General features: G+C 43.8%; 1 protein-coding gene across 7 annotated transcripts in view; it reads right to left on the bottom strand.

The window, feature by feature from the left end:
- Positions 1-14,143, bottom strand: part of tsl (membrane-attack complex domain containing protein torso-like) — a 40,343-nt gene that overhangs the window by 1,538 nt on the left and 24,662 nt on the right. For all 7 annotated transcript variants that reach the window (XM_045742883.2, XM_069322719.1, XM_069322716.1 and 4 more), the window contains 4 exons: positions 5,953-6,160; positions 4,488-4,842; positions 1,994-2,195; positions 301-383 (listed from right to left, as the gene is read on the bottom strand). In XM_045742883.2, the coding sequence (XP_045598839.1) occupies positions 301-383; positions 1,994-2,195; positions 4,488-4,842; positions 5,953-6,147 (835 nt within the window). In that variant the 5' untranslated portion in view covers positions 6,148-6,160. The remainder of the gene's footprint in view (positions 1-300; positions 384-1,993; positions 2,196-4,487; positions 4,843-5,952; positions 6,161-14,143) is intronic.

Raw genomic sequence — 14,143 nt, forward strand, 5'->3', positions numbered from 1 at the left:
TATAAAATGCATTGTATGAAATTCTGTATGTAGTCACATGGACTGTGTTGTCTGAAGACAGAGTTTATAGTTCTGATAACAGATTTTTGCTGAGGGATGATGAACTAGAGGTAATTTGCAGTGGTTGAACCCCATACACAGATACCATACCGTATGTAAGATAGGGATAGATTAGCATGTGTATATGTATGTATGTGTATGCTCATCACTTTTGTATGTGTCAGTTGGACCTACATGTATGAAGATTGGTTGTTTGGAATTTTATGGAAGGGAGAGGGGGAAAATAATAGAATTACATACCTGATGCCAGCTTCACCTTACCAACATGTAGGGCATAGTAAGGTGTGAAATAACGTTCCATCCGAGTGAGTTCAGTCTGGCTCCTGTTGATGGACAAGAAATACTGAATTTAATAAGTAGGTCAACCACTGTAGTAGGCAATTGTATATGTTATACTCTTAGTACAATGTGAGGTTTTTAATGCACAAACTATGAAAAGGAATTCAAATAGCAATAGAGCATTAGATTCAAGCAAAACTTGGGTATAATGTAAAGTATTTATCTAATGCTATATCTGTTTATCCGTTTCATGCCAGGCTTAAGAGTATTAACTCCAATGATTCATCTGGCTTAGTCAGTCAAAGTCCTGTGGGCACTAACAAGCCATTCTATTTTTATTTTGTTTTTTAATTTAATGGATATTTCCTCTTTAGACACAAACTCTCAAGTGTATGCATTCATACACGTCCTTTCAAATCAAAACCTTTAGTCAAAATTTGGTTGCACATTTATAATTGGGAAAGTTTACATACAAAAATTCAGCCCATCCTTCAGTTTAGATAGTACTGTACTGAACTTGTAGTAACGATGAGCACCATCGTACATACATTGACATAACAGTCAATTAGAAAGTAGAAATAGGCACTACTGAATTTGGACAAACCAAAATAGTTTTGCCCTGATGCTGCAAAGAAAACTTAACCCTAGCCAAACCTTTTTAGGCCTATCTGATGCCTAATAAAAGTACTTGTGTGGCTATGCTAGGCCTAGGAATATGGAAGTTTGGTTATTAACTTTATTTTTCACTTATAAAGTGAATAGTACCAAATTCTACTAATTGTCCATTACGTCTATGTAAGTACATGTGCCACAGTTACAAAAAGTACTATCTAAACAGGATGGTTGAAAAAATTAGTTTATTACTTACAAGAGTATCACAATAACAGGATAGCATGTTGACATTATTATTATTATGAACCCAAATGCCACAAGGTAACCTTCTGAATACCTCCCAGTACTAATAACCGATTACCTACCCTCGTCATGATAGTGAAACTTCTACAGTAGAGACGAGACTACTCACGTTCTCCTTCCATCCTTTGTATCGTCATCTGTGCCAAAGTGGGACCCCTTGTCAGCTCTGCCCCAGACTTAGGCCTTCTGAATGATCATTCCATATGGCAATGTGACTCCAGTCTGGACTGTTCCCTTTCATCCACTTGTATACATCAATCATGTCACCCCCTTGTTCCCTTATTATCCCCTTACACACTTTATTTTACCTATCCCTTCCGTACCTTGTGCCATGCTCTTACCCTCCTCTAAGGTTTTCTCCTCCTCACCTCTCTCTTGCCTTACTTATGCCCATGTCTCCCATGTCTCATCACAATCGACTTGATTGTGGTCCAGGACGGACTGAAACGTTGTCGTCGTTTTATTGCCTAGGTGTGGTTCGGTCAACATGTCACCCCCCTTAATCTGACTCTCTTGGACAATTTAAATAAAGCTTTCTTAAACTTCATAAGATGTTACTAATTACAGTACTGCAATTAACCGTCATACTTTTATGTAAACAGTGAAGTGAACTAACGTCCATCCTATAGTACGGTGATCAAAATTTAACTACATAATCCAACTGAGGCCTAACAGGCAGAATAAAGCTAAAGATTAACAATAACAGTTATATTTACTCAGGATTATGAAATCTACTTACGTTTGACTCATGGCAAAATTGTTCTTCAGTTCTGTATACGTTCTCTCTCCAAAGACGTAAACTTGATACATAACATCACCCACTTCGTATTCTGTAATAACGTGAGTGCCATAGTGGTCCAGGAACTGATTTACCGACTCCGATGATCCTATCCTAATGTCACCCACGGAACTCTTGAAGTGGCTCGTAAGTGTGAGTTGACCTATTGTCAGGGTTATGAGTAAATATTACTGTGTATGGAGGCACTTAATACCATAAAACAATATAATAAAATTGTGACATTTTTTAGTCTTCAATAATAATAATAATTTTTATTTACAAGGTACAATGGGTTTGTGAGATTACATAAGATTGGTATTTTTACATTCTTGCAAAGTCACCAACACAGCATTTCTGACAGGTCCTTAATCTAACATATCAGGTAAGATGAAAAGGTACATTGTAGTAAATTTTTATATCAACATATAACTACAATATAAGTTGACAGAGGTGATTACACTGGTGATGATACATGTCTAAAGTACTAATATTGGGAAGTGGGTAGCAAGATAGTTTCCTACCTTGTGCTTCAAACTGAGGATGAAATTAGGTACTTTTTGGTTTTGCTTTTGAATAAGGCATATGTTGAACAATTTTTTTAATTCATTATGGAGAGTGTTCCATAGAATGGGTCCCTTTATTTGTATGGAGCATTTGCACAGATTTAGTTTAACTCTTGGGATATCGGATATTTATTTCTGGTGTGGTGCTCATGGGTTCTATTACACCTATCGGGGAAACGTTTCAGATCAGGATTAGCATTTTAGGAACAAGGTTTTGTACATGTAAATAGCATACGAGAATGTGTGGAGTGAGCATGTTAAGGGAGTTAAATAGAGGGACTGTGTTGTCTGAAGACAAGTTAAGACAAGAAAAGAATTTGTTATAGTTCTGATAACAGATTGATGATGAACTTGAGATAATTTGCAGTGGTTGAACCCCATGCACAGATACCATACAGTATGTAGGATAGGGATCTTATCTTGAGGTTATCTTGAGATGATTTCGGGGCTTTAGTGTCCCCGCGGCCCGGTCCTCGACCAGGCCTCCACCCCTAGGAAGCAGCCCGTGACAGCTGACTAACACCCAGGTACCTATTTTACTGCTAGGTAACAGGGGCATAGGGTGAAAGAAACTCTGCCCATTGTTTCTCGCCGGCGCCTGGGATCGAACCCAGGACCACAGGATCACAAGTCCAGCGTGCTGTCCGCTCGGCCGACCGGCTCCCTATAGATTAGATAGATTTAGATAGGGATAGATTAGCACGTAGTATAATAACAGGAAAGCAGTGGAGAACATACTATCTGATTCTAATTTAGAAAGTATACCGACCATTTTTGAGACTTTTTGGTTGTGTTGTATGTGGGTGCTGAAGTTCAGTCTCTTGTCTAAGTATAGGCCAAGAACTTTGTTGGTTGATATCCATGAGTGGACTTTTTTTTTTTTTATTCATTATTTACAATATTATTTAGTGTGATTATTTTATTTGGGGTCAGAATAGATGAAGGTAGTATCGTCAGCAAATAGTATAAGTTTAAGAATGTTAGAAACATTTGGCAAATCATTGATGTATACAAGAAATAGGAGAGGTCCTAAGATAATGCCCTGTGGCACTCCTAATGTTAATAGTTGAGTGGGGAGGTTATGTTATTGATGGCTACACATTTGTGTCTGTCACTGAGATTGGAACGAATCTAGTTCTGAGCAAGGCCTCGGATTCCATAATGGTGAAGTTTAAGTAAGAGGTAGTTATGGTTAACAGTATCAAAGGCCTTTCTCAGGTCAATGAAGAGGCAAATTGAGAACTCATTTTTGTCAAGGTATGTGTAGATTAAAATCAAGCAGACTAATAATGGCATCATCGGTACTTTCACCACTGTACAAATTAAGTATTTGTACTGTGGTGCAAGTTAGGGGGAAGGTTAAAAAGAGGGTTAAAAGGGAACATGTTGAAGCGAGGAGGGTATGGTAGAGGTTAAGGGTTAACAGGTCGAGATGAGGGTGCGGTAAAAAGTTAAGGTGGGGGATGTGGTAAAGGGTTAGGGTTAACATATTATGGAGGGGGAAAAGTTACAACCTGTCTGTCAAGCCTGGCCTCGGGCCGGGCTTGGGGAGTAGAACTCTCAGAACTACATCAAGCAGGTATAGGGAACAGATGAAGGTTGGGATGGGAGAGGGTTACGGAGTACAGGTGGAAGAGGAGGGGGGGGGGGAAGAAGATAGTAAGGATGTCAACAAGAGAAGAGTAACGGTGAAGTGAACAAGTGAAAGGGAACAAAAAAAAGCAAGCCGTGTACTGGTCATTATAACCAATTATATTAACGGGAGGTGATGGCACCAGGTCTTGCTGGCAAGGATGGATGGAGCTGTCTGGTAAGTACCAACACAGACATGGACTGTTACCTTCATTTTTAAAACATATTAATGTTAATTGTATAGGCATGAGCCGTCTCACCGTCTAGGGTTGCCCGTCTGGTCTTGCGGAAGAGACGCACCAGCACGAAAGAATACTCTGAAGACAGGAAAGTCGGGTTGATACCCAAGTGCTGTGCATTAGTCTTGGCAGAAATAGAGCTGGTGAAGACTCTGTGGGGCTCCGGAACGCCTTCGACGTAGAAGTTATCAAAGTAAGCAGTGAGGAGATCTCTGGCATCATCGCAGAAGTCGATGAGGAAGTGCTGGTCGTAGCCGCGGTGGTCAGTCTCTGCAGGAGCCTGGTGAGTCTGGGTGGCCCAGTACGAGTTCTTCTGAAATACTTCTGCTGTCTTCTCCCGGAAGAGCCAGCTGTTGTCTGACCGGTGTGGGAACACCTGACAAATATATTACGAATGAGGAAGAGCTCCAAGACGGTAGGCTGATGAAACCATAGCATAATAAAGACGATTTTATTTATTATACAACTACTTTTAGTGTTCTAGTCTTAGAATATCACCTATCACTGGTGTTAGTGGCTGCGATCATCATCCACATGGAATATTTTTTGTCAAAACTAGCTGTGTAGCTGTTTAGTATCCCCCAATTAATATAACTTGTGACTACCTAATATAACCCCCCTCAAGGAATAATGCCTGTGATTAGCTAACATATCACATCACTGGAAGGTAGATGTGACAACCAAGTACAGAATACTCAGGTAAAGTGACTATTTGACATAACAGGACTATAGATTGAAAAACACGAATGAACTAGTAGTATATAAGAATTAAGACGTCTATAAAAGACAAGGTCAATGCAAAGTGACCCCTAGTGACATAATATTCCCAATCATTGGCTATCGAGCTAATGAATGCCTGAAACTTTCTAGCAAGTTTGTATAAATGATGTCAATTGGTAACTTGTCCCGTAGGATTGGTACCTGCATCTATTTCAGAACCAGTATGTTCACATTTATTTTATTAATATATTCAGCCATAATAAATTATTTTGTATTCCAACTTTCATTTGTATTTTCTGCGCCCTATTTATATCTTGTCGATCCGTTTCACATATTTGTACACTTGACAGACAAATTTAGGAGGCGCGCGCACACACACACACACACACACACACACACACACACACACACACACACACACACACACACACACACACACACACATAGAAGATTCTCAAAGGAATTAATAGGGTAGATAAAGACGGGCTATTTAATACAAGAGGCACATGCACTAGGGGACACAGGTGGAAACTGAGTGCCCAAATGAGCCACAGAGATATTAGAAAGAATTTTTTAGTGTCAGAGTGGTTGACAAATGGAATGCATTAAGAAGTAATGTGGTGGAGGCTGACTCCATACACAGTAGAAATGATTGAGCCCAGTAGGCTCAGGAACCTATACACCAGTTGAGAGGCGGGACCAAAGCGCTAAAGCTCAACTCCCGCAAGCACAACTAGGCGACTACACATAGCCAGAGTGCTCTAACCTTTATGGAAAGCGTGAGGAAGCCGTATCTGGGGAGGAGGTTGAGCGACCTGCCGACCTTGAGGTACTCGTCGGAGGAGTCGAGGTCGTTGTCTTGGACGTCGCGGGTCCTGGAGGAGCCGTCCTTGGCCTCGCCACACAGGACACACACAGCCAGCACCAGCGTCGCCCACGAGCTGCCCGCGCTCACATTCATCGCAGAGTCGCACCTGAGACCCACAACACTCATTACCATGTGAGAAATATACACATATATACAGATATACAGATATTTAGTAGGTAACATATTTGTCCGAGAATGGAGGCCGTGCAGAGACTTGGGACTTGCCTGGCCAAACTTTTGCAGGGTGTGAGTGATCAAGATACGTTGTTGTTGCTGTTTAAGATTTGCTACTTGGAACAAAAAGTTTCAAGTAGCACGGGCTATGGTGAGCCCGTAGTGAAGATACGTGTGTCGTGAAGTTAAGGCGTCCTGTCGCCCCAACAACCTCCCGTCCCTAGTATGTAATTATCAAATGGCGTCAAGCAGGGAAAAATATTATTTTTGTGTCGGGGGACAGGCAGCCGCCAGTGTGCATACACGTTAGGCTTATTTAGAGGTCCTCCCCCCCCCCCCATCTAAGGTTGAATTATAAATAAATAAATAAATGTTTATTCAGGTAAGGTACATACATACAAGAGATTTTACAAAAATTGATCGATTTACAGATAGAGCTAGTACATACAATGCCTAAAGCCACTATTACGCAAAGCGTTTCGGGCAGGAAAAACATTAATGACTAAAACTTAATACTACTTGAGTATAAAGAATAAAATGTGTTGGGAACAAATAAAAATAAAAAAGGGGGGAACATGGCTGAAAAAGCAGCACAAATACAATTAGGTCGACAAACAGCGTTGTTTAAAAAAAACAGACATGGGTTGACAATTACTGACCCCGGCAAGGATGCAACCCTACAACATGCTGACCGAGTACCTACTTACTGCTAGGTGAACAGAAACATTAGATGACAGAAAATGTGCCCAACCATTTGTCCCGCGGGAGATTCGAACCAGGAATTTCCAAATGCGAGTCGAGAACGAGCCCGACTGTACTACCGGGAGCCGGTAGTACAGGGGTAGTACAGGGGACGTCCCCCCCGGCCAGGCCCTGAGAGCGGGTGTGAGAGTGTTGACCTTTGAGGCAGGCACTAGGCACCAGGTCCACAGTAGAGGGCCTGAACGAGTGTCGCAACTTTTGTAAAATTCACCCACACTGTCTTAAGGTCACATCACAATCAGGTCACTCGCTATCTCAGGTCAAGACGTGTCACAACCAGGTCACGAACTTGTCATGTCAGGGTCCAGTTTCCCTGGAAATCGTTGGTAATACTTGTACAAGCTGCTGGTACAAGCTTCACTGGGCAGCTACAATTATAACCAATTATGGTAATAGTCAAGATCATTTTAATAAAGAACTCCCATTATTGTGATACATCAATGAACAAATCCTCAAGAGCCGTGATGAGGGTTCGAACCTTTGCGATGTGGATGATGTGGATTTGTTCATTGATATCACGATAATGTGATATTCCAGTGTACTGAAAGAGGGGCATCAGAGGTAGAAGTACTGACGACATTGCAAAAGTACATAGGGGGGGGGGATTGTGTGATGTCCTGAAGCTGAACCAGGGTAAGCCTCGGGTATCCTAGTGGGTGCTGTAGTACCCCAGGTTGCAATTCTTTTGACCATGTCTTGGTACAGTCGACTAGAGCGTGCATCTGAGAACACAAAGTACATAGGTTCGAACCCTCATCACGGCTTCTGTGGATTTGATTATTTTAATGTTTTTATTTCTCGCGTGAATTTAAATTTTCATCTTTACTATATTTACGTGGTCATGACTTCATAGGAGCAAGAGTGATACATCTTGACTAGAAACTAAGTTATTAAGGGATGATTTAGTTCACAAAGACAATGAAAGATACTAAGAGAAAGAACAAGTGTACAAGACAAAACGGTGGGGGAAAAATACAGGTAGTGTTCGATATATACAATAGGCTACTCTTGTGAGTGGCTAGTTACAGCCCCGCTCCTATGCCAGGTAAGCCCACTACGGGCTCACCATAGCCCGTGCTACTTGCCCCGCTCCTGTGCCAGGTAAGCCCACTACGGGCTCACCATAGCCCGTGCTACTTGCCCCGCTCCTGTGCCAGGTAAGCCCACTACGGGCTCACCATAGCCCGTGCTACTTGCCCCGCTCCTGTGCCAGGTAAGCCCACTACGGGCTCACCATAGCCCGTGCTACTTGCCCCGCTCCTATGCCAGGTAAGCCCACTACGGGCTCACCATAGCCCGTGCTACTTGCCCCGCTCCTATGCCAGGTAAGCCCACTACGGGCTCACCATAGCCCGTGCTACTTACCCCGCTCCTGTGCCAGGTAAGTCCACTACGGGCTCACCATAGCCCGTGCTACTTACCTGGCACAGGAGCGGGGCAAGTCCACTACGGGCTCACCATAGCCCGGGCTACTTGGAACGCTTTGTTCTCAGTAGCTGAATCTTAAACAACACCTTGTGGGTGGTGTGAGTACGACCCCTGGGCGATATCCAGCTCACAGTGGCGGCCATGAGCACCTTCAGACACCGCACAGGTAGTCGTCCATGGACCACACTCACGACCCTACCACCATCCTCTCACAACCACGGTGGGTGTGGCTGGCAGGGTGTGGCCTAGCCTTCTCTCTCCACACAATGAACATGTCCACAGATACATGCAACCAGGCTACCATCCTATGATCCTTCATACTATTACACTTTCAAAGGAAAAGCTTCGCTAGTGTTTACAATTACCATGATATGAGCACCAAAATGAGTAGACCATAATTAGTCTACAGGTACATGCACTTGTCGCAATAAGAGCAGTAACAAGTAGAGTTTAAACGGGTTTGTTTACTTTAAAGCACTGACCGATAACTGCAAGCATGTGGAGCTTGCAGTCCCCCCCCCTCCTACCCTCTTCCCCTGACACACAGAACCTGCTAGGACTCCTCCCACAATATAAGAACCTGCTCGGACCCCTCCCACAATATAAGAACCTGCTCGGACTCCTCCCACAATATAAGAACCTGCTCGGACACCTCCCACAATATAAGAACCTGCTCGGACACCTCCCACAATATAACAACCTGCTCGGACCCCTCCCACAATATAACAACCTGCTCGGACCCCTCCCACAATATAACAACCTGCTCGGACCCCTCCCACAATATAAGAACCTGCTCGGACCCCTCCCACAATATAAGAACCTGCTCGGACACCTCCCACAATATAAGAACCTGCTCGGACCCCTCCCACAATATAAGAACCTGCTCGGACCCCTCCCACAATATAAGAACCTGCTCGGACACCTCCCACAATATAAGAACCTGCTCGGACCCCTCCCACAATATAAGAACCTGCTCGGACACCTCCCACAATATAAGAACCTGCTCGGACCCCTCCCACAATATAAGAACCTGCTCGGACACCTCCCACAATATAACAACCTGCTCGGACCCCTCCCACAATATAAGAACCTGCTCGGACACCTCCCACAATATAAGAACCTGCTCGGACCCCTCCCACAATATAAGAACCTGCTCGGACCCCTCCCACAATATAAGAACCTGCTCGGACCCCTCCCACAATATAAGAACCTGCTCGGACACCTCCCACAATATAACAACCTGCTCGGACTCCTCCCACAATATAAGAACCTGCTCGGACCCCTCCCACAATATAAGAACCTGCTCGGACCCCTCCCACAATATAAGAACCTGCTCGGACACCTCCCACAATATAAGAACCTGCTCGGACCCCTCCCACAATATAAGAACCTGCTCGGACACCTCCCACAATATAAGAACCTGCTCGGACACCTCCCACAATATAACAACCTGCTCGGACTCCTCCCACAATATAAGAACCTGCTCGGACACCTCCCACAATATAAGAACCTGCTCGGACACCTCCCACAATATAACAACCTGCTCGGACACCTCCCACAATATAAGAACCTGCTCGGACACCTCCCACAATATAACAACCTGCTCGGACTCCTCCCACAATATAACAACCTGCTCGGACACCTCCCACAATATAAGAACCTGCTCGGACACCTCCCACAATATAACAACCTGCTCGGACTCCTCCCACAATATAACAACCTGCTCGGACACCTCCCACAATATAAGAACCTGCTCGGACACCTCCCACAATATAACAACCTGCTCGGACTCCTCCCACAATATAACAACCTGCTCGGACACCTCCCACAATATAACAACCTGCTCGGACTCCTCCCACAATATAACAACCTGCTCGGACACCTCCCACAATATAAGAACCTGCTCGGACTCCTCCCACAATATAACAACCTGCTCGGACACCTCCCACAATATAACAACCTGCTCGGACTCCTCCCACAATATAAGAACCTGCTCGGACACCTCCCACAATATAAGAACCTGCTCGGACACCTCCCACAATATAACAACCTGCTCGGACTCCTCCCACAATATAAGAACCTGCTCGGACACCTCCCACAATATAAGAACCTGCTCGGACACCTCCCACAATATAACAACCTGCTCGGACACCTCCCACAATATAAGAACCTGCTCGGACACCTCCCACAATATAACAACCTGCTCGGACTCCTCCCACAATATAACAACCTGCTCGGACTCCTCCCACAATATAACAACCTGCTCGGACACCTCCCACAATATAACAACCTGCTCGGACTCCTCCCACAATATAACAACCTGCTCGGACACCTCCCACAATATAACAACCTGCTCGGACACCTCCCACAATATAACAACCTGCTCGGACTCCTCCCACAATATAACAACCTGCTCGGACACCTCCCACAATATAACAACCTGCTCGGACTCCTCCCACAATATAACAACCTGCTCGGACACCTCCCACCCACAACACGGGAAAGATGGCCGTATTTTCCGATTCCTGTACAAGAGAGACCGCCAATGGTCTATTTTACATACGCGGCAAGTCCATTTTACTGGCAATGCAATTATGAGGAGAATGTGCTAAGCCATTACGACTATATATATCACTTTTAAGGGATCAGGATATGGATTTGGGATGGGACAGAGGGAAGGAATGGTGTCCAACCACTTGTATGGACGGTCGGGGATTGAACGCTGACCTGCATGATGCGAGACCATCGCTCTACCGTCCACCCCAAGTGGTTGGACGATTACTGGCAGCTTATTGTAGCAAATTTGGCCTAAAGAATGTGTATTGTGGTGTCTGAGGCATGTAGCCTCTTCTGGGAATTTATGTTAAACATTTTTTCTAACCCTTCTTGTTTTTATCTCTTAAAATATCCTTCCCAGATAGTCAACACTGCAGAGTGAGTTGGACGGAGCGCGACTCATCTGTTACCTGGCCTCTGATGTCGACAAAAATATATTTTCGTTCGAATTCTGCGAATAATTCTAGCTGTCGGGAGAGGAAGTCTGTACTTGAGTCTTACTGACCTCCAGAATGCAACCCATACCAATTGCCTCCAATTTAATGGCAAATGTACCTCTTTAACTGTTGGGTGAACAGCTGCATCAGGTGAAAGAAACGTGCCATAACTTTCTGTCCTGTTCGGGGAGTGAAGCCGGGTCCATGGATTGTGAGCCAAGGTGGTTGACTACATTTAGTTAACAGTACAGTCTGAAACTTTTGGCCAAGCGTGCAAAAATGGACTATTTATTGCCTTCATCACCTTCCCTCTTCACAATGGGCTTGAGAATGATCCAGGACGGACCGAAACGTCGTCGTCCCTTCACCTTCTAGTGTGTGGTCTGGTCAACATACTTCAGCCACGTTATTGTGACTCCTCGTCTGCATATGGACTGTTTAACCCAAAGTATCTTTTATTATTAGTCCAAATAACATAACAAATGGGGAAGGAACTGGAGAGTAACGTAATCTGTGCCAGCAATCCAAGGCTATGCCTATGCCAATCCAATATCTTCTTTATGTAGGTGTAGTTTGCATGAAGGGGTTATCCTCCCGATCACTACACAAGGCCTAATATAAGCTATCTTAGGCCTAATAAAATGCTTGCGTGCGCGTTACACTAGGCCTATAAATGTTTAAGCTCAAGCTTTATCTGTGCTCTCTACAAAATTGTACTCAAGGTGAACATTGTTTGGTAAAACAGTTGGATTTTGTACGTCAGAAGATGCTACAAATACTATAATTTTAGATGGGTTGTGGGAGTAGTAGGCACGAGGCTAGGCTTTAATAGGGTCTCTTAGTCTCTTACTTTGCTTCGTTCTCGACACACAATGGTAGACAGTTGGAACATGTAGTCGAGTTTATTAATTATGGACCCTATACCCATGCTGTGGGCGGTAGTGGAGAAGGTTACAGAGGCACATAATGGGTTTAGCGAGCCCCAACATTCATTTAGGTGGAGGCAAAAACTGTCAAGCACGGGAGACATCTCCCATCACGCACACGGGAGACATCTCCCGTCACGCAGGGTGCAGTCGCGTCTCCACAGATCTCTAGTATCAGCTCTTGATACTGGTAATGGCTCAAAAGGGCCACCACTTACGGGCTATTCATGCCCGTGCCACCTCTTGGGTGGCTTAATCTTCATCAATCAACCAACAGTCATGTTTCAAAGCGCTATATGGCAGAGTACTGGGAAGACGGGACACCACTAGGGCAGCCCTCATCCTGTAACTACACTTAGGTAATAACCACTGGGGATCCTAGGTTCAATTTCCGGGCAGGACATAACCTGTTGGGCACGTTTCTTATCACCTAATGCCTCTGTTCACCTAGCAGTAAATAGATACCAGAGAGTTGGGCAGCTGTTATGGGTTGCATCCTAGAGATCAGTAGTTCGACCTTAGGGGGCACCTCAATACAAGTCTAAAGTGTCAGGCTTCCTGTCCCTGACAAGACGAATTAACGGCAAGCCTCACCAGCCGTCATGGACAAATGTCAAGCCGTTTCTCCGGTGCAACAAGAACTTGCTCCCAAGGAACCTGACGAGGGAAAGTGAGGACAGTATCAAACATAACGGGTTTGATGCTGTACCTGCAACACTCTACAAAGATATTATACCTCTCATAACCGTGTATAATACCCCAAGATTGGTTTAAATTTGTTGACGAGAGGCTCACCATAGCCCGTGTTTCTTGCCCCGCTCCTGTGCCAGGTAAGTCCACTACGGGCTCACCATAGCCCGTGCTACTTGGAACTTGTTCCGAGTAGCTGAGTCTATAACAACAACAATTTAAATTTGACAATGAACAATTAACTGGTACATCTTGACTATTACATCTCCAAGTTACCATCACCGAAGATAAAAATATGTAAAACCCCGTCTTATCTTAGAAGTTTGTTATACAGATTTACTAGAAATGATAAATATGACTCTTAAAGAAATATTGTGGTAGTTAGGTAAGCCAAAAGATTTTAAATTTTACGTCTAAAGCTTGGGAAAAGACTGGACCCAGATTCATGAAGCAGTTACGCAAGCACTTACGAACGTGTACATCTTTCCTCAATCTTTGACGGCTTTGGTTACATTTATTAAACAGTTTACAAGCATGAAAACTTGCCAATCAACTGTTGTTATTGTTATAAACAGCCTCCTGGTGCTTCGGAGTTCATTAACTGTTTAATAATTGTAAACAAAGCCGCCAAAGATTGAGAAAAGATGGACAGGTTCGTAAGTGCTTGCGTAACTGCTTCGTGAATCTGGCCCCTGGACTTCTAATTGCCATGTTTCGGGAAGAAATAAACATTTTTGAATAACTTTTACATCAGAATTCGCTAGGGAAAAAATAATTTGATAAATCCAAGAGTAGATTTTAAAACTAAAATGAAATAATTATGCAATATATTAGTTACAAAAAGCCGAGGTCTATGACAAAAATAAAAATAAGCCAATTGGCCCCGATCCAATACTTGCAGGTCTTAAAAGACTACAAAGAGAGAGAGTTCAGTAATCTTTTGTCTCGAATAACTAACTTTAAGAGTTTTGTTCTTTGTTTTAGATTCAGCTACTGGGAACAAAAAGTTCCAAGCAGCATGGGCTATGGTGAGCCCGTAGTACTCACCTGGCACAGGAGATGTGCTGGTGAACTTTAGAATTATCAGTGTAGCAAAGGTGATTGATGAAAATTAAG

The sequence above is a fragment of the Procambarus clarkii genome, chromosome 11, assembly GCF_040958095.1.
Source record: "Procambarus clarkii isolate CNS0578487 chromosome 11, FALCON_Pclarkii_2.0, whole genome shotgun sequence".
NCBI classification, from domain to species: Eukaryota; Metazoa; Arthropoda; class Malacostraca; order Decapoda; family Cambaridae; genus Procambarus; species Procambarus clarkii.